Source organism: Leucopleurus acutus, assembly GCF_964270905.1.
Source record: "Leucopleurus acutus genome assembly, chromosome: 13".
Lineage (NCBI taxonomy): Eukaryota > Metazoa > Chordata > Mammalia > Artiodactyla > Delphinidae > Leucopleurus > Leucopleurus acutus.
The window spans coordinates 79,461,678-79,481,577 of NC_139155.1; the positions used below are offsets into that span (position 1 = coordinate 79,461,678).

The window sequence follows — 19,900 nt, forward strand, 5'->3', positions numbered from 1 at the left end:
TCCATAAAATACAAGACGTGGAAGAGAGGAGATAGATCTGAGTCACGAGTGAGGTGTGCACATAAAAACCAGAAGTGTGGTTCGGTTTCACACATTCGTTGGAAAACTTGCTCCCAGACACCCTGTTTCTGAAAGTTGGTGTGTTGACTGCAGCTGGTTCTCTTCTTTCTAGTAAACGTATTTCCTCTGTGCTTGTGCACAGAGCCAGGCTTTGTGTTGGAGCCCTGGCTGCCAGGGTCATGTAGCCCCAGCCTGTGTTTCTCTTTTGCTCAGACTGAACAAGTGGAAAGAAATTACATCAAAGAAAAGAAGGCGGCAGTGAAGGAATTTGAAGACAAGAAGGTTGAACTGAAAGAGAACCTGATTGCCGAGCTAGAAGAAAAGAAGAAAATGATTGAAAATGAAAAGCTAACGATGGAACTGACTGGAGGTATGGAAGCACCACAGAGCAGGGTCCTGGGAGACCCGAGGGGGACCCTGGGGGGAGGGCGGTGCTCCGGTGCTGACTCCTGTTGGTTCCTCAGCAGAACAGAGTGAGCTGAAAGGAGGGTGGGCTTTCATACGGTGGGTCAGAGTTATAGCTCTGTCTTGTATTGGCTGTGTGACTTCAGTCAAGCCACTTAACCCCTCTGAGCCAATTTCCCCCTCTGTAAAATGGGGCTGATCATATCTTATCTCACAAAACTGTGGTTAGAAATACGAGTGCCTAGTACAGGGCCCTGTACATAACAGCCGCTGGGTAAATTAAAGGGTAGATCTTTAATAGTGACTGCAACTTCTGGCTTATACTTTATTTAATGTAATTCCTGGGTCGACTGCCATTCCTATCTTGGTTATATTCACAAATTACCCTGGTCCCTCTGTGGTGGTAGGAATCCCTCTGCTTGTTTTTTTTCGTTCTACCTTCATTATGGAAAAAGCATTGTCTTCCTTTGACCCGGGTGTGAGAACAGAGGCTTTGGCTGTGTCATCTGTGCTGTTAGATCCCTCAGCCCCAGGTGTTACTGTGAACATTTCAGAAAGAGTTGTTACCATTTCAGCTGGGATAGCTAAACTGAACTGTTCTCTTGTAAAGGCAGGAAAGTTACGTTAGACTCGGAGCCAGTCCCTCCCTGGCCTTCTAGGATTCGGTCATCCGCATATGGGAACTCAGCAGGTTGTAGGCAAGTTTAAGGGAGAGGCAATATGGGCTGCCTCTTCTGTTGCCATATGTAGACCAACAATGCTGAGAAGGGTACAGGATGGGAATTGGCTTGAACTAGCTATTTTGGAACTTGGCAAAATTTCTTTCCATCAGCAAATATCGCAAGGCACGTCAGTGGTGAGTTTGTCACTTGGGTATGTAAGTGACATGCCTTCGGCACACCCCAAAATTTCACTCTTATAATCATGTTCAGAAGGTCCTGGGGTTCTGGCGTGTCTGATTTTTGTCGGGGTCCTTAAGAAATACATTGTTGTTATGTAAGTCCTTGGGGCTGACTTTGAAACTAAAAGTAACAGTTAAGAGCTGTATTTCCCCTTTGGTATTTCTGGTGCTGTTAGCTAACATGGACCTCCCATTAACACAAACTTCTAGCTCCAGTCCCCACGATGCACCGATGATCATGTGGTTGCGTCTAAAGTAGGGGTCTGACTTTTGAAAAATCTCTCTTCTGATACACCGTCCTCATTGAAAGACTTGGCAAAAGGAATGAATTCCTTGCAGACCACTGACAGTGGCTCAGAAATGTGTTTTGGTGAGAATGGATGCTGAAACAGCATCTTCAGAACAGCACCGTCTTATTCTTGTTGAAATGTTTTTTTAATTAAACTGCAGGCACATTGGTACCTTGTCCGGTCCCAGTCGGTGTGCCTGTTTTCTGACCTGCACACCATCTTCTCCGACGGTGGCTCCGGCTGGCATTGACGCCTCATCGCTTTCCATTAGAGCCACCAGATGCTCAGAGCCTTCATTAGGCTGGTGGGAAATATTGTCAGTTTATAGCTGCTCCCTTTCCATCTGCGGGGAAGGCTGTCATCACCTCACCTGTGATTTGGCAGCCTAATTATTGACAAGCGATAGATGTTGTTTGGCCAGGCAATTTTACAGCTGGAATCTTAACAGGGACAGTAGGCATCCTCAGTGACTTGAGCGGCCAAACCTGCCAGGGTAGAAAAGACAAATAAATTCAGGGAAGTCATTTGTGATGCAGTAAAATAGATTACAGAAGTGCTTAAAGCTATAGCCATGGGCATTAAAGGTACCGATGTCCTTCCTCAAGCCGTTTGGTACCCTTGGTATGGAAAGCACTGCCAAGGTAATGATGGAGCATCTAAAGAGAAGGCACTGGAGCTAGAAGGATAATGAGCGCTTCCACAGATGGTGCTGTTACGGTGTCGACTTAAAGGTCTGGTTTCCTTCCTCTCACCGAGTGACTGATTTCACTTCTGTGGATTGATGCCCAGTATCAGTGTTGCCTAGCTCTGCCCAGAAAACATACTTCCTAAAATCTCCTTCTCCAATTCAACATGAAGATCTCTTGAAAAACAAAGTGGAGTATGAGGCCGATGAGAAGCTTAAACCAGATAACACATTGGAAACAGGCGTACCCAGTGACCTGCTCTGTCCAAACAGGATTTCCGCCTTTCCAGCCATCTGTGGGAATTGGTGGGACGTTCTCTTCACCGCCTGAACCACTGGTGGAGAACCTGGGACAGCTGGGTTGTGCAGGCAGAAAGGTGTACTGTCGGCAGAGGAACTGGGATGGATTATAGGTCGGTGATTCCCCCACCTTGAATGCGTGTGTGAGTCAGCCGGGGGTCTTGATAAAATGCAGATTCTGGTTCAGGGGGTCTGGGGTGGAGCCAGTGATCCTGCATTTCTAACCACCTCTCCGGGGCTGGTGATGCTGTTGGTCAGACCACACTTGGAGTAGTGAGATTATAGGTAGAATTACCTGAGGGTGACTTTTCTCTGCAGCTGAGGCCACGGTTCTCAGTAACCCCAGGAATCAACGAGAGCTTCATTAGCTTGAAAACGTGGGGCACTCTATCATTTTTAATTCATGTGTCCTCTTACCTTACGCCAGCCACCTTTTCTCCTTTCTGCCAACCGCCCGACTAACTGCCACTTTATCTTTAAGTTCTTGCCTCACCAGGGGCATCTTTCAACCTTCAGGCCCCTGTGGAAGTTATTCATGACCTCAGTAAAGCCTGTGACGTTCCTTTAGAAGATACTGGATTCAGGGGACTTCCCTGGTGGCGCAGTGGTTAAGAATCTGCCTGCCAGTGCAGGGGACACAGGTTCGAGCCCTGGTGCAGGAAGATCCCACATGCCGCGGAGCAACGAATCCCATGTGCTCCGTGGGAGCGCTACTGAGCCTGCGCTCTAAAGCCCACGAGCCACAACTACTGAAGCCCGCGTGCCTGGAGCCTGTACTCCGCAACAAGAGAAGCCACCGCAATGCGAAACCTGCACACCACAACGAAGGGTAGCCCCCGCTCGCTGCAACTAGAGAAAGCCCGCGCACAGCAACGAAGACCCAATGCAGCCATAAATAAGTAAATAAATAGTTAAAAAAAAAAAAGATGTTACTGGATTCATAGCGGGTGGCATGAGTAATGATAACATCAAATAGAAGCTCTGAGTGTTTACATCGAGCCAGGTATAATATAAAAATACTACAGCTGCCGCTGAAGGCTGACAGATGTGGTTGAATCCCAGCCCAGACATGAACTTGGTTCTGTGGTGGAGTTTTGCCATTTGACAAGGACACGATAGATCCCGCTGTGGAGGTTTGGTGTAGAGGTGAGAGGAGATGGTGCCCCGAGTGGCTGGCACGCAGAGTGCGTACTAAGGGCTGGGGAAGCTGTGACCTCATTGAGCTCCTGAGACTCCTGTGATGACTTGGCAGGGCAGGAGTGCAGGAACGGAGCCATTTGCTCCAGTGCCCCAGTGAGGTGGTGCTTAAGCCAGACTTGGGCCCCAAGCTTGTTCTCTTAACCACTGCATTATACTGACTCTAAATGCTGTGGACTCATGTGGTCCAAGTGCTTCACAGAATGAGGTTGATAGGGAAGTCTCTGTCCTCGAGGAGCTCATGTCCTCATAGTTACAAGACCGAGACGGTTTCCATGCTTTCCCCAGTGTGAGGTAGTTTTGAGAGAGGGGGATCCTACATAAATGAAGGTAAAGATGTGTCAGGCTGGTTTTCACTGACTGTAAAACATCAAGAGGCACATGTGGTTATACAGGAGCAGAGTCACCGGAACAGGTGCCCGCGAGCAGGAAGTCAAGGCGAGGAGAAGAGGCCCCGCACAAATGTCAGGGGAGGGAGGGTGGAAGAGGGGACCTGGATTTGGGGTGGCATGGGCTTGTCCCCAAGACGTTCCTTCTTGATGATGCTGTTGTGGAATCCAGGCCATTGAGCGGGTTTGAGGATGCAGAGCGGTGGGCCTTGATCAGTTCACTCTTGAAATGCACCCCTGTGTTACGGGCAGCTGTGGCCTAATGGAAATTGGTCCCTTTGTTCCTACCCTGGTTTGGTCCCCGATGACCTAACCCTGATTTTTATCCACCCCCCCCCACCCCCCACTTCAGGCCCCTGTTTGTGGTCACCATGCAGCCTGGATTTGTGATGTTGCCATTAGAGTGGGGTGTCCTGGGGTTTGGTCTGGGCCTTCAGTCCAGCCCCGTGGCTCGCTGCCCCTGGTTTGGGGGTAATTGCCCATCGGCTGCAGTGTCGGCTCTGCTGAGGCTTTTCTGTCCCATTCTTACTTAAAAGGATGTTCCTTTGAATCCCTGCAACTAATTTTTTTTTTCAGTAGCTAAACAAGTGTGAGTTTGTTTTCATGGTGCAAGTATGTTAAAGTGAAGCTTTTACTGCATCTGTGCCCTGTAGGCGGGTGGGCTATTGGAGTGAATGACTCTGCCTTGAGAAGTGCAGAGCCAAAAGCCAGCCAGTACCCCGTAGTTGTGTGTTAAAAGGTAATTAGCGTTATCAGGACTATGTCTCCATAGGGCTGTGGCTTAGTACTGCCTCATCCTGCGCTCCCATTGCTTAGCCAGCAGGCCCATCTGGAGAGCAGACCAGTAGGATTTACACGATTCAAGGCCACATATACACAGTGGTGTGGAGGGGAGTTGTGCACCTGGTCTCATCGCTTGCTTGCTGTTTTCTGTCACGAATGCTCCCCTGCCTCTGGTTTAATTGTTGGACGTTCAGTTAGATTCTGCACATTTTATCCTCACTTATTCACAGGAAGCAGACCTACAATAGGCCTCTGGATTAGGGAGGCTTTCTGGTTGAAGCCAGTTGGAGATGCTTTGTGCTTGGTGCGTGATGTCTGAGAGGAAGCTATTTCCTGCTGGAGTGCCTTCTCCAGGGTGGCCACACTCCAAGGTCTGAGTTTCAGTTCCAGAAGTTTGGGTTTTGTCAGTGCACCTAGATTGAGCCCTTGGGGCTCCTGACCAAACTCCCAGGAGACAGATGTTAATAAACCCAGCCTGACATATATACAATGGAATATCACTTAGCCATAAAAAATGAAATTGAGTTATTTGTAGTGAGGTGGATGGACCTAGAGTCTGTCGTACAGAATGAAGTAAGTCAGAAAAACAAATACCTTATGTTAAGACATATATATGGATTCTAAACAAAAAAAAAAGTTCTAAAGAACCTAGGGGGCAGGACAGGAATAAAGACACATGTAGAGAATGGACTTGAGGACACGGGGAGGGGGAAGGGTAAGCTGGGACGAAGTGAGAGAGTGGCATGGACATATATACACTACCAAACGTAAAATAGATAGCTAGTGGGAAGCAGCCGCATAGCATAGGGAGATCAGCTCGGTGCTTTGTGACCGCCTAGAGGGGTGGGATAGGGAGGGTGGGAGGGAGACACAGAGGGAGGAGATATGGGGATATATGTATATGTATAGCTGATTCACTTTGTTATAAAGCAGAAACTACCACACCATTGTAAAGCACTTATACTCCAATAAAGATGTTAAAAATAAATAAAAAATAAACCCAGCCTGCCAGCCTGTTTCTTCTGGTGAGAAATAGGATTTCCAGGCGCACTCAAACCCAGGTGGTCAGTACATCCCATCTTTCTATGAAAAAATCGTCCGTAGAAGCCGACCATGCATACCTGGCTGGGATTGGAACAAAGTGAATTAAGTAGGTAATCTTACTGTGTAGTTCCGGGCTGTGATACTTACATGGTGCTCTTCCCCTCGAATCACATCCTCCACCTGGACCCCTGGCCAGGACTGCTCCCTCCTCACTCACTCTCCTGGCTGGTGATGGGGACATGCTAATTAATTTTAGCGGCTTCTTCAGAGCACCTTCCTTGTGCTGAAGTAGTCTTTTGGGTAAACTGATTAGGTTATTACCGTGACTAGAGCAATAATGTGGATTGATTTTCACCATCTCATACGGAGAATTCGATTATGCTTTCTGCTTTGTGAGTGATGGAGTTATTTTTTTCTGAGTTTTTTGGCCATGGTCAGACCGGCTTTTTCCCAAATCCTTTCAGCTCTACCTTTGCTTGCTTCCATCATGCATCTCCCACCCCCGGAGGGTAGGGCACACTTGGTGCCTTTTCTCTGGTGCTCTTTGGTCTTCCAAATTAGGTCTGAATGTTGCAAGCCTCACTGTTGACATCACTTTCCTCAGGTGTATCACTTCTGTTCCAGCTGTTTGTGCTTTGACTTTTCAAAAAGATCTTTGTATGATTTTTTTTCCTGGCTAAGAACATGATAATAAAAACTAGCATTGATTGAACTCTTATTATGCCAGGCACTATGTTGAGGGCTTCACATGTATCATCTCATGTAATCTTCACAGCACCCTGCGAGGGAAGTGTTATTGATATTTCCAGTTTATGGATGAGGAAACTTGAGACATAAGAGTATTTACGCAGCCTGCCTTATGTCACACAGCGGCCGCAGGGATACCCACCCACCCGGCCAGTAAGAAACTGGAGAAGGGTGGCATCTCAGCATAGGGTAAGAGATGTCTTTTAGGGAGAAGGCTCCCCTTTCCCAGGGGTGGGTGCGTGTTTGTCCTCCTTCCGTCCCCACTTCTGAATACACCTTTATGAATGTTCATTAGGTCACTGGTTCTGGTCACTTTACCTCCATTCCTAGGGGAGAAAAGTCAGTATTGCCCATTTCTCTTCTGCAGAAATGCCTTTTGACTTTGTTCGCACAAACCAAGGCCTCTCGGGTCTCGGGAGTTGCCGTGGTGGACGGGCTATGTTGAATTCCCTAAGGCTGTCCTGTCTGCTCTGCACATAGGATGCGTAGTCATGAATTAACTGCATCTCATCATCAGACTTGACCTCATCTAGTTGTTCTGCAGGAAACCCCGTGCAGCCAGCCCCTCCCATGCGCCAGAACGATCGCTCGGCGTTGGGGTGGAATCCATGCATCCGCTGGGGGAGTGTCCCAGATGCTGGCGGTTGGTGGTAGGGGTTTGTACAGATGCTCTGCTTACTGGGAAGGTGGCGTGACTCCGGGGAAGCCATCACAGCAGCGGCAGTGTTGAGCTGCTCTCCGAGGATGTTGTGTAGGAGTTTCTGGGCAGAAAAGAGGAGGGTAGGCGGAGGGCAGCACACACAGGCTTGAAGGCATAGAAAGTAAGGTGCCCTTGGGTAACAGAATAGCTGAAAGCTTGCTCCCGGGCTCTCTGTGAAGGAAGGAGAAGGGAGGGAGACCGGAAGGGAGACACGGCCTTTATTCTGTAGCCAATGGCGAGCCATTGAAACATTTCATAGAAAGAGTGATGTGCTAAATGATCCGGTTCATGTCTTCCGAAGATCCCTTTGAGGGAGACAGGGTGTGATGAGGGGATGGTGTTGAGAGGCCGTTCACAGGCAGAAGTGTCATTATCTGGTGGGTCTGATGTGTGGGTGAAGAAAGACAAGTCACAGATGACAGTTGGCTCCGGCTGGGAAGGGTGGGTCGTTGGGGAGATGGCCTTGGGGCCTGAGACATGGGGAAGAAGTGGGTTCATGTGGAACCTGGAGAAGAGTGTGTGACATCATGGGGTGTGGGATGCCATGCAGCGGGGTGGGTGGGGCTGGAACTGGTGACGGGAAATTCACCGGGATCCAGGCCGAGAACTGACTGGACCCCGCAGAGCACCAGTGTCTAAGGAGCAGGCCAGCAAGAAGAACTCCAAGGAGGCAGAGCAGGAGAGGAGAGATCTGTGTGGCCGCTGCGGGCGGCAGGCGGGGAAAAGTGTGTGGTGAGGGGTGAGTCGAGGAGGAAGAAAGGAGGCCTTTCTCAGGAGCCCTCAGGGTATCAGTCTGGATAGTCAAGCAGTCACAAAAGGTTATAAAGTAAAATGAAAAGAGCCCAGGTTTGTAAATCTCATGTAAAAATGTTGGGCCTGAGGCCAGAGGCCTCTCAAAGGGCCTTTCATGCCGGTGGGCTCTGGTTTACCCACTCTCTGTGGGAACTGCAGGAATTAGAGAAGACCCAAAGGTTCCTTCTGATCCCAAGAGCCTAGTGCTCTGTGGCCTCTTGATTTGAGGGAGGGAGAGGAAAATTTCTAGTTTCCAGGGAGCCAGAGAGATGCCAGCCGTGGCTGCAGTGGGAGGCTGCAGGGCGGGGCTGTGTCTCAGAGAGGGGTGTGCTCTTAGGTCAGCAGGTCTGAGTCTCCTGAGCACAGACCTCTCGAACGTCTGATACGGTGTCTGACTTGGGCCATGTATGGACCAGATGTCCCCGATAAAACACTTCTGATTGGGTGGCTCTGGGGCCGATATTCTTACACTGCAAATTCTTGCTGACTTTAGGTTGGAGTTGGATAGATTCACCCATTCCATTCTTGCCACAGATTCTATGGAAGTGAAACCCATCATGACCAGAAAGTTGCGGAGGCGACCAAATGATCCTGTCCCCATCCCAGACAAGAGACGAAAACCTGCTCCTGATATCCGTTGCATCAAGCCTTAATCACTTTTCTTCCTTTAGACTGTTGAATCCTTTGCTTTTCCATTCGATAGAATACACATGGCCGTGGTCCTTCAGAAATTGTCATGTTTGGCTGGAAAGCACATGTATTTATCCGGGAGGTAGGGGATGGCCATTTTATGATTGGAGTCCTCAATTGTTACTGCTTTGAGTGGGAGGAATTTATAGACAGCAGTTATTTGGAAAGGGACTCTGTGCTGGTTTTGACACTCACTGGGAGATTCATGTGCCTTAGATTTTCCCATCTGTGAAATGAGGACCGTAATACTTGCCTTTCGTACTTCAGTCAGCTATGTCCCCCAAACAGTGGATTGCAAACTGTTGTTTAATTAAAGCAAAAGATCTCAGTCGGACATCAAGAAGCCCCTTTAATCATAACAGTGGGAATGGGAAGGGGACACATGGGGGAGTGTTGTTTCCATCGTCTCGAGGAGATAATAAATAGCCATTTGTACAAAATGGTTTTGTTATTTGTCTGCCACGAGGAAGGGGCATAACTTCACGTTCCCTTCATCTTATCAACTGAGAATTGAAGCTGTTAGGCAAGATTAATCCTGTACCTGTGTGGAAGTCTCAGATCTTTGGAACAAAAGCACTTCACAGATGGAGGATGAAGTTCTTTACTGTGGCCTGGGCTCTCACTGTTGTTGTAGTTACCTATGGAGTCTCATTTCACCTTCTTACCATAGAAGTTTGTAAGATGGGGGGGGATGTGAATTCTTTTAGATACCTGGCTCCATGACATTTAGTAGGAAGATCAAAAAGTTCCAAGAGGCAAACTGTAGAAACATGGTGGAACATACTCTCACTTTGTAGATTCTCAAACGCTGGCACCATTTTGTTTCTTTCTATTTGCTTGGCAGCCATCCTTTTCAGACACGTTCCTTTAACTCTGAACACCCCAGCTAAACTATTTGTTAACAGATGAACAGATCATGGAGGATCTGAGAACGTTAAATAAGGTACAGTTCGATTTTTTTGATTCATTTGAAAGCGTAGGCTTGATGTGGGTTTTCTGCTTTATTTTGTTCTCATTGCTACTTGTTAAATCACTTTTATACCTTTGACACCTTACGTTGTATCTGAAATGATTTTCTCTAAGATTTTTTTGTTCTTCTTACAGCTGAAGTCACCCAAGAGACCAGGTAAGTGCACGATGTTGCTGGCATTCGTGCAATCTTTTTATCATATTGTTGGAAAAGCATGCGAATACCTGACAGGAAGTTGTTGCAGTTTTCAAAAGCAAAATGTTCATCATTTGCCTAAGAGCAGTCATCATGAAAACTGGAGTGGACCTCATGTGTACCCTCCCCTGATTTATTTTTTTTTAATCCTGCTATGTTAAAGTTACTTTGTCTTTTCCTTGGGATTTATTTTAAGAGAGACATTTCCTTCTTTGTAGGCATCAGGCATAAGATTTAAGTGCACATGCATTTCTGAAAATGAAACCAGAAGGGTTTTGCAGTGTGAGTTGCTTTGTGGAGTTCAGTACGAGGCACACTTACCCAGTGGCTTTTCGCAGCTGCTTCTGGTAACGGCCTCTCGGGCTGCTCCCAGTCCCAGCTTACAGAGGAGACCCACCCAGTGTTCGGGGTGCTTCTGTTTAGAGCAGCACTTAAGGGTCGTTGCTAGGCTGCAGAATAGAATTCTGAACTGACAAGGCTTTTTTTTTTTTTTTTGGTTTTAAGCGCTGCGATTACTTACACATCCCTCTACCAGCCAAGTCTTGTGAAAGAAAACAAGATTCTTCTCGCTCTAGATAATTACCTTCTGAGAGCTGCCATGGTCCACAGAGACGTCCTGAGTTTCTGAAGGCCTGGTGGGGAGGGGGTTTTGTGAGTGTGTGAATTTAGATGATTTGAACCCACTGCAGTTATCAGCAGTGTGTTAGCTTGATTCCATACATGCCCAGTAACCTGCCCTGCTTTGTAATAAATATTTCTAGAAATGATTCCATTTTTATAAATTTAAAGAGATTTTTCTAGTTCTTGCCATTGGAGCTTCTGATGGTCAGTGTTGCCACAGTCCTACTCTGAGTCACCTTGGGCAAACCCCTTAGCCTGTCCGAGCCTTAGGTTTCAGTTTCCCTTCTGTGTGGTGAGGTTTCTCTTTGCCTTGCCTTCCTCACAGAGTTGCTTTAAGGATTCAGTTAGATGTGATGTACAAGAATTTTGTTGAATTCCCATTTATTACAACTGTAAGGACTTGATCATGATTGTTTCCCCCGTTTTAATAGTATTTCAATGAAAGCATGTTAGCTGGTGGACTCGCATGCTCATGCCACACTTAGTCATTGAAATATCTCTTTGGTTCCTCCAGCATCCCCATCCTCTCCCGAACACTTGCCCGCCACACCTGCAGAGTCTCCAGCCCAGAGGTTTGAAGCTCGGATAGAAGATGGCAAACTGTACTATGATAAAAGATGGTATGTTCTTGGTAAACACAGATTACTCGTTAGAATCTCAAAAGAACCATTTGGAAATAGGGCTGGGGCTGTCTATAGTTGTTATTTCAGAGCGTGGCTGCTGCTTAACTAAAGGTAGAGGAGCATTTAGAAGTTGTCAGGAGTCTTGGATCCATACGGCTTTTTAGCTCTCTGAAGGCAGTGCTTCCCCAAAACGTGCTCTTCTAGTAGTGGCCCCCCTTCTCTCTCCATGCTGCTCTCACCATACTAGAACTTGTGGTGCCCCTGTAGACTGGCATCAGGGCTTATGTCCCCCTCTGCCTCCTCTTAACTGCACCCCTGTGTGCTAAAATTAATAGGAGTTCTGTGGAAGAAAGGATTTTGTGGTCAGATGAGTTTGGGGGAATGGCCATGTTAGCTAAGACCAACGGGTTTCATCATTGTAGCACTCTGGGTCCTCTGATATGCTAATGTACACTGTGAATTTCTGAGATGTTATTAGGTGTTGTTTATTTGACTGAGGTACCCTTTTGCATGCAACATCCTGCAGCACGAGTGTTCCAGGAAAAATAATCAGGGGAGGTGTATCCTAAAACGTTACTAGTTTAGATAGAAGACGGTTTGAAACCTTCAGACCACCAGCGTTTTCATTGGGAAGAAAATGGCAAAACAATGTGAAAAACAAATACTCATGCATTTACTCTTTCAACAAATATTTACTGTTTGCTCTGTGACTAGGCGTTCTCCTAGGTGTTAAGTCACCGGGACACTGCCACCTTTTCTTTAAATTTGAATTTCTTCCTTTTATTCATTGCCCACATGCAGGCATAGTCTCACTCAGGTTAAGTCATGGCAGACACATAATTGCGTACTGCCTTTCCACTTGTTTATATGTTTTTCTGGGTTATTGTATGATCTCTGTAATTGTCATTTATAATGGTTATATGATTTTTTGAGTTTCAATATATTTATTTAACCCAAAATTCCAAAATTAAAGTTGTGGTTATTTTGAATGTTTTGAACTTTCTTAAAAAACCCCAACACTGTGTTAGTTGATAACCTTATAATATTGTATTTCTGAAGTTGGGAAAAAAGCTTAGAGACCTCGTGATGCCTAAAATAAATCAGTTCCACCTCTGAGGCTGCAGTGAGTTAATAACACATTGGAAGATGAAGGCTGGCTCTGTCTGTAAACCGGATCTTTTTTCTTTAACATTTTTATTGGAGTATAATTGCTTTACAATGTTGTGTCAGTTTCTGCTGTATAACAAAGTGAATCAGCTATATGCATACATATATCCCGATATCGCGTCCCTGTTGTGTCTCCCTCCCACCCTCCTTATCCCACTCCTCTAGGTGGTTGCAAAGCACCGAGCTGATCTCCCTGTGCTATGCATCTGCTTCCCACTAGCTATCTATTTTACATTTGGTAGTGTATATATGTCCATGCTACTCTCTCACTTTGTCACAGCTTACCCTTCCCCCTCCCCATGTCCTCAAGTCCATTCTCTATGGGTGTGCCTGTATTCCTGTCCTGCTCCTAGGTTCATCCGAACCTTTTTTTTTTTAGGTTCCATATATATGTGTTAGCATACGGTATTTGTTTTTCTCTTTCTGACTTACTTCATTCTGTATGACAGACTCTAGGTCCATCCACCTCACTACCAATAACTCAATTTCGTTTCTTTTTATGGCTGAGTGATATTCCATTGTATATATGTGCCAAATCTTCTTTATTGTTTGATCTTTCGATGGACACTTAGGTTGCTTCCATGTCCTGGCTACTGTAAATAGAGCTGCAGTGAACATTGTGGTACATGACTCTTTTTGAATTATGGTTTTCTCAAGTTATATGCCCAGTAGTGGGATTGCTGGGTCGTATGGTAGTTCTATTTGTAGTTTTTTAAGGAGCCTCCATACTGTTCTCCATAGTGGCTGTATCAATTTACATTCCCACCAACAGTGCAAGAGGGTTCCCTTTTCTCCACACCCTCTCCAGCATTTATTGTTTGTAGATTTTTTGATGATGGCCATTCTGACTAGTGTGAGGTGATACCTCATTGTAGTTTGGATTTGCATTTTTCTAATGGTTAGTGATGTTGAGCATCTTTTCATGTGTTTGTTGGCAATCTGTATATCTTTGGAGAAATGTCTATTTAGGTCTTCTGCCCATTTTTGGATTGGGTTGTTTGTTTTTTTAATATTGAGCTTCATGAGCTGCTTGTGTATTTTGGAGATTAATCCTTTGTCAGTTGCTTTGTTTGTAAATATTTTCTCCCATTCTGAGGGTTATCTTTTCGTCTTGTTTATGGTTTCCTTTGCTGTGCAAAAGCTTTTGAGTTTTATTAGGTCCCATTTGTTTGTTTTTATTTCCATTTCTCTAGGAGGTGGATTAAAAAGGATTTTGCTGTGATTTATGTCATAGAGTGTTCTGCCTATGTTTTCCTCTAAGAGTTTGATAGTGTCTGGCCTTACATTTAGGTCTTTAATCCATTTTGAGTTTATTTTTGTGTATGGTGTTAGGGAGTGCTCTAATTTCATTCTTTTACATGTAGCTGTCCAGTTTTCCCGGCACCACTTATTGAAGAGGCTGTCTTTCCTCCATTGTATACTCTTGCCTCCTTTATCAAAGATGAGGTGATCATATATGCATGGGTTTATCTCTGGGCTTTCTATCCTGTTCCATTGATCTATATTTCTGTTTTTGTGCCAGTACCATACTGTCTTGATGACTGTAGCTTTGTAGTATAGTCTGAAGTCAGGGAGTCTGATTCCTCCAGCTCCGTTTTTCGTTCTCAAGATTGCTTTGGCTATTCAGGGTCTTTTGTGTTTCCATACAAATGGTGAAATGTTTCGTTCTAGTTCTGTGAAAAATGCCATTGGTAGTTTGATAGGGATTGCATTGAAACTGTAGATTGCTCTGGGTAGTAGAGTCATTTTCACAATGTTGATTTTTCCAATCCAAGAACATGGTATATCTCTCCAGCTGTTTGTATCATCTTTAATTTCTTTCATCAGTGTCTTATAGTTTTCTGCATACAGGTCTTTTGTCTCCTTGGGTGGGTTTATTCCTAGGTATTTTATTCTTTTTGTTGCAGTAGTAAATGGGAGTGTTTCCTTAATTTCTCTTTCAGATTCTTCATCATTAGTGTTTAGGAATGCAAGAAATTTCTGTGTATCTTTAGGATTCTCTATGTGTAGTATCATGTCATCTGCAAACAGTGACAGTTTTACTTCTACTTTTCCAATTTGGATTCCTTTTATTTCTTTTTCGTCTCTGCTGTGGCTAAAACTTCCAAAACTATGTTGAATGATAGTGGTGAAAGTGGACAACCTTGTCTTGTTCCTGATCTTAGAGGAAATGGTTTCAGTTTTTCACCATTGAGAATGATGTTGGCTGTGGGTTTGTCATATATGGGCTTTATTATGTTGAGGTAGGTTCCCTCGTTGCCTACTTTCTGGAGAGTTTTTATCATAAATGGGTGTTGAATTTTGTCAACAGATTTTTCTGCATCTATTGAGATGATTATGTGGTTTTTATCCTTCAGTTTGTTAATATGGTGTATCACATTGATTGATTTGCGTATATTTAAGAATTCTTGCATTCCTGGGATAAACCCCACTTGATCATGGCGTATGATCCTTTTAATGTGCTGTTGGATTCTGTTTGCTAGTACTTTGTTGAGGGTTTTTTTTTTTTTTTTTTTTTTGCGTTACATGGACCTCTCACTGTTGTGGCCTCTCCCGTTGCGGAGCATAGCCTCCAGACGCGCAGGCCCAGTGGCCATGGCTCATGGGCCTAGCCGCTCTGCGGCATGTGGGATCTTCCTGGACCGGGGCATGAACCCGTGTCCCCTGCATCGGCAGGCGGACTCTCATCCACTGCGCCACCAGGGAAGCCCTTGTTGAGGATTTTTGCATCGATGTTCATCAGTGATATTGGCCTGTAGCTTTCTTTCTTTGTGACATCTTTGTCTCATTTTGGTTCCAGGGTGATGATGGCCTCATAGAATGAGTTTGGGAGTGTTCCTCCCTCTGCTGTATTTTGGAAGAGTTTGAGAAGGATAGGTGTTAGCTCTTCTCTAAATGTTTAATAGAATTCTCCTGTGAAGCCATCTGGTCCTGACCTTTTGTTTGTTGGAAGATTTTTAATCATAGTTTCAATTTCAGTGCTTGTGATTGGTCTGTTCATATTTTCTGTTTCTTCCTGGTTCAGTCTCGGAAGCTTATGCTTTTCTAAGAATTTGTCCTATTTTTTCTAGCAGGTTGTCCATTTTATTGGCATGGAGTTGCTTGTAGTAATCTCTCATGATCCTTTGTATTTCTGCAGTGTCACTTGTTCCTTCTCCTTTTTCGTTTCTAATTCTGTTGATTTGAGTCTTCTTGTTTTTCTTGATGAGTCTGGCTAATGGTTTATCAATTTTGTTGGTCTTCTCAAAGAACCAGCTTTTAGTTTTATTGATCTTTGCTATTGTCCTTCATTTCTTTTTCACTTACTTATGATCTGATCTTTATGATTTCTTTCCTTCTGCTAACTTTGGGTTTTTTGTTCTTCTTTCTCTAATTGCTTTAAGTGTAAGGTTAAGTTGTTTGAGATTTTGCATGTTTCTTGACGTAGGATTGTATTGCTATAAACTTACGTCTTACAATTGCTTTTGCTGCATCCCATAGGTTTTGGGTTGTGTTGTTTTCATTGTCATTTGTTTCTAGGTAAGTTTTGATTTCCTCTTTGATTTCTTCAGTGATTTCTTGGTTATTTAGTAGCGTATTGTTTAGCCTCCATGTGTTTGTATTTTTTACAGCTTTTTCCTGTAATTGATATCTAGTCTCATAGCATAGTGGTCAGAAAAGATACTTGACACGATTTCAATTTTCTTATATTTACCAAGGCTTGATTTGTGACCCAAGATATGGCCTATCCTGGAGAATGTTCCATGAGTGCTGGAGAAGAAAGTGTATTCTATTTATTTGGATGGAATGTCCTATAAATATCAATTCAATTCATCTTGTTTAATATATCATTTAAAGATTGTAGTTCCTTATTTATTTTCATTTTGGATGATCTGTCTGTTTGTGAAAGTGAGGTGTTAAAGTCCCCTACTATGATTGTGTTACTGTCCATTTCCCCTTTTATGGCTGTTAGCATTTGCCTTATGTATTGAGGTGCTCCTATTTTGGGTGCATAAATATTTACAATTGTTATATCTTCTTGGATTAATCCCTTGATCATTATGGAGTGTCCTTCTTTGTCTCTTGTAATGGTCTTTATTTTAAAGTCTATTTTGTCTGATATGAGAATTGCTACTCCAGCTTTCTTTTGATTTCCTTTTGCATGGAATATCTTTTTCCATTCCCTCACTTTCAGTCTGTATGTGCCCCTAGGTCTGAAGTGGGTCTCTTGTAGATAGCATATTTAGGGGTCTTGTTTCTGTATCCATTCAGCAAGCCTGTGTCTTTTGGTTGGAGCATTTAATCCATTTACATTTAAGGTAATTATCGATATGTATGTTCCTATTCCCATTTTCTTAATTGTTTTGGGTTTGTTATTGCAGGTCTTTTCCTTCTCTTGTGTTTCCTGCCTAGAGAGTTCCTTTAGCATTTGTTGTAAAGCTGGTTTGGTGGTGCTGAATTCTCTTATCTCTTAAAATAAAGATTTTAATTTCTCCATCAAATTTGAATGAGATCCTTGCTGGGTAGCGTAATCTTGGTTGCAGGTTTTTCTCCTTCATCACTTTAAATATGTCCTGCCGCTCCCTTCTGGCTTGCAGAGTTTCTGCTGAAAGATCAGCTGTTAACCTTATGGGGATTCCTTTGTATGTTATTTGTTGCTTTTCCCTTGCTGCTTTTTTTTTTTGGTGGGGGGTGGGTTCGCGGGCCTCTCACTGTTGTGGCCTCTCCCGTTGCGGAGCACAGGCTCCGGACGCGCAGGCTCAGCAGCCATGGCTCATGGGCCCAGCCGCTCCGCGGCATGTGGGATCTTCCTGGACCGGGGCACGAACCCGTGTCCCCTGCATCGGCAGGCAGACTCTCAACCACTGCGCCACCAGGGAAGCCCTCCCTTGCTGCTTTTAATATTTTTTTATTTGTATTTAACTTTTGATAGTTGCATTAATATGTGTCTTGGCATGTTTCTCTTTGGTTTTATCCTGTATGGTACTCTCTGTGCTTCCTGGACTTGATTGACTGTATCCCTTCCCATGTTAGGGAAGTTTTCAACTATAATCTCTTCAATTATTTTCTCAGTCCCTTTCTTTTTCTCTTCTTCTTCTGGGACTCCTATAATTCGATTGTTGGTGCATTTAATGTTGCCCCAGAGGTCTCTGAGACTGTCCTCAATTCCTTTCATTCTTTTTTCTTTATTCTGCTCCCTGGCAGTTATTTCCACCATTTTATCTTCCAGGTCACTTATCCGTTCTTCTGCCTCAGTTATTCTGCTATTGATTCCTTCTAGAGTATTTTTAATTTCAGTAAATGCGTTGTTCATCACTGTTTGTTTGCTGTTTAGTTCTTCTAGATCCTTGTTAAATGTTTCTTGTATTTTCTCCATTCTGTTTCCGAAATTTTGGATCATCTTTACTATCATTACCCTGAATTCTTTTTCAGGCAGGCTGCCTATTTTGTCTTCATTTTTTTTAGTATTGTAGGTTTTTACCTTGCTACTTCATCTGTAACATATTTTTCTGTCATTTCATTTTTTTTTTTCCTCTTTTTGATGGTGGTTCTGTATTCCTATCTTACTGGTTGTCTGCCCTGAGACGTCCAGCACTAGAGTTTACAGGCAGTTGGATAGAGCTGGTTCTTGGCGCTGAGATGAGCACCTCTGGGAGGCCTCACTCCAGTTAATATTCCCAGGGGTCAGAGGTTGTCTTTTAGTCTAGCGGTTTGGACTTGGAGCCCCCACCACAGGAGCCTGGGCCTGACCTCCAGCCTGGGAACCAAGATCTCACAAACTTTGTGGCGTTGTTTAAAAAAGAAAGAAAGAAAAAAAAGGAGCAGTACAATATCAAAGAATAAGAAACAGGGCTTTCCTGGTGGCTCAGTGGTTGAGAGTCTGCCTGTCGATGCAGGGGACAGGGGTTCATGCCCCGGTCCGGGAAGATCCCACATGCCGCGGAGCGACTAGACCCTTGAGCCATGGCCTCTGAGCTTGCGCGTCTGGAGGCTGTGCTCCGCAACGGGAGAGGCAACAACAGTGAGAGGCCCGCGTACTGCAAAAAATAAAAATAAAGAATAAAAAACAAAATAAAATTAGATAAAAAAATATAGTAGGAAAAATAAAACTTTAATTGGGGCTTCCCTGGTGGCGCAGTGTTGAGAGTCTGCCTGCCAATGCAGGGGACACGGGTTTGTGCCCCGGTCCGGGAAGATCCCACATGCCGCGGAGCGGCTGGGCCCGTGAGCCATGGCTGCTGAGCCTGCGCGTCCGGAGCCTGTGCTCCGCAACGGCAGAGGCCACAACAGTGAGAGGCCCGCGTACCACAAAAAAACCCACAAAACTTTAATTGAAGCAACTGCAACAAGGTAAAATAAAACCACAGCAGGGAAAAGAAACAAAAAGGTTGGGGGGGGGGGACAAGCCAAAAGGAGAGAACAATAACAAAGTATAAAAAATAAAATAAAATTCGAAAAATAAAAACTTTATTAAGAAAAATAAAAATATAAAAGAATCAGCAACAGTGAATTAACAAGATAAAAGAGAACCCCAATCTAAAAGAGGAAAACAGAAAAAAAAAAAAGTCTTGCCTAGGGGGGTGGAGTTTGGGCAGGGGTGGAACTTGGGCAGGGGTGGGCTTTAGGGTGGGGCGGGACCTAGGCCGGTGGGTGGGTGACTGTGGTCGTGGGGCGGGGCCTAGGCGGGGCAATGGTCAAGCGTGGGGGGACTCTGCTTAGGACCTGCGCAAGGGGAGAGGCTGCTTCTGGAAAGGAGGACCTCTGCAGAATGGAGTTCTGAGTTTGGAGGTAGTGCCCTGCGGGAGGCTGTGTGGGTGGGGTTTAGGCCCAGGGCGTTGGAGGGGGTCCCCCAGTGTAGGGGTGGGGCCCTGGGTGGGGGTGTGGGGAGGGGCTTGGGCTCTGTGAGGCAAGAGGGAGGCCCCGAGGGCAGGGGATTAGGACCCTGCCTGCTGGGCTCCCTTGTGCCTAAGCAGACAGGGAAAGCGCTGGCCTCCCCCACCCCCTTCCCCAGGGTCTCCCTCGTCACTGGACCCCTAACCGTGGATGGGTCCCACTGGGTGTAGGAACTACTCCCCTCCCCCAGCCGCCCCTCAGGGGTGCTGGTCCCAGAGGTCTGGCCTTTACTTTTGTTCCCCCTTCCCTCCCTCCCACTCCTTCAGGACCCGCGTGGCTGGAGGCCGCCTCAGTGGGCAGAGGATCAGGCCCGGGATCTCAGCAGCTTCCTGGGGGCCCAAGTGGGCAAGGGGAACCTGGCCACACTCTCTTTTTTTGTGTGTGTGTGTGTTATGCGGGCCTCTCACTGTTGTCGCCTCTCCCATTGCGGAGCACAGGCTCCGGACGTGCAGGCTCAGCGGCCATGGC

General features: G+C 45.3%; 1 protein-coding gene across 2 annotated transcripts in view; it reads left to right on the forward strand.

Annotated features, from left to right (window-relative positions):
* SUDS3 (SDS3 homolog, SIN3A corepressor complex component) overlaps positions 1–19,900 on the forward strand; it is a gene marked incomplete at its 3' end in the record, with an annotated part of 42,895 nt that overhangs the window by 10,441 nt on the left and 12,554 nt on the right. For both annotated transcript variants that reach the window (XM_082853032.1, XM_082853033.1), the window contains exons 6-10: positions 274–430; positions 8,828–8,923; positions 9,865–9,926; positions 10,088–10,109; positions 11,284–11,389. In XM_082853032.1, coding sequence (XP_082709158.1) covers positions 274–430; positions 8,828–8,923; positions 9,865–9,926; positions 10,088–10,109; positions 11,284–11,389 — 443 coding nt within the window. The remainder of the gene's footprint in view (positions 1–273; positions 431–8,827; positions 8,924–9,864; positions 9,927–10,087; positions 10,110–11,283; positions 11,390–19,900) is intronic.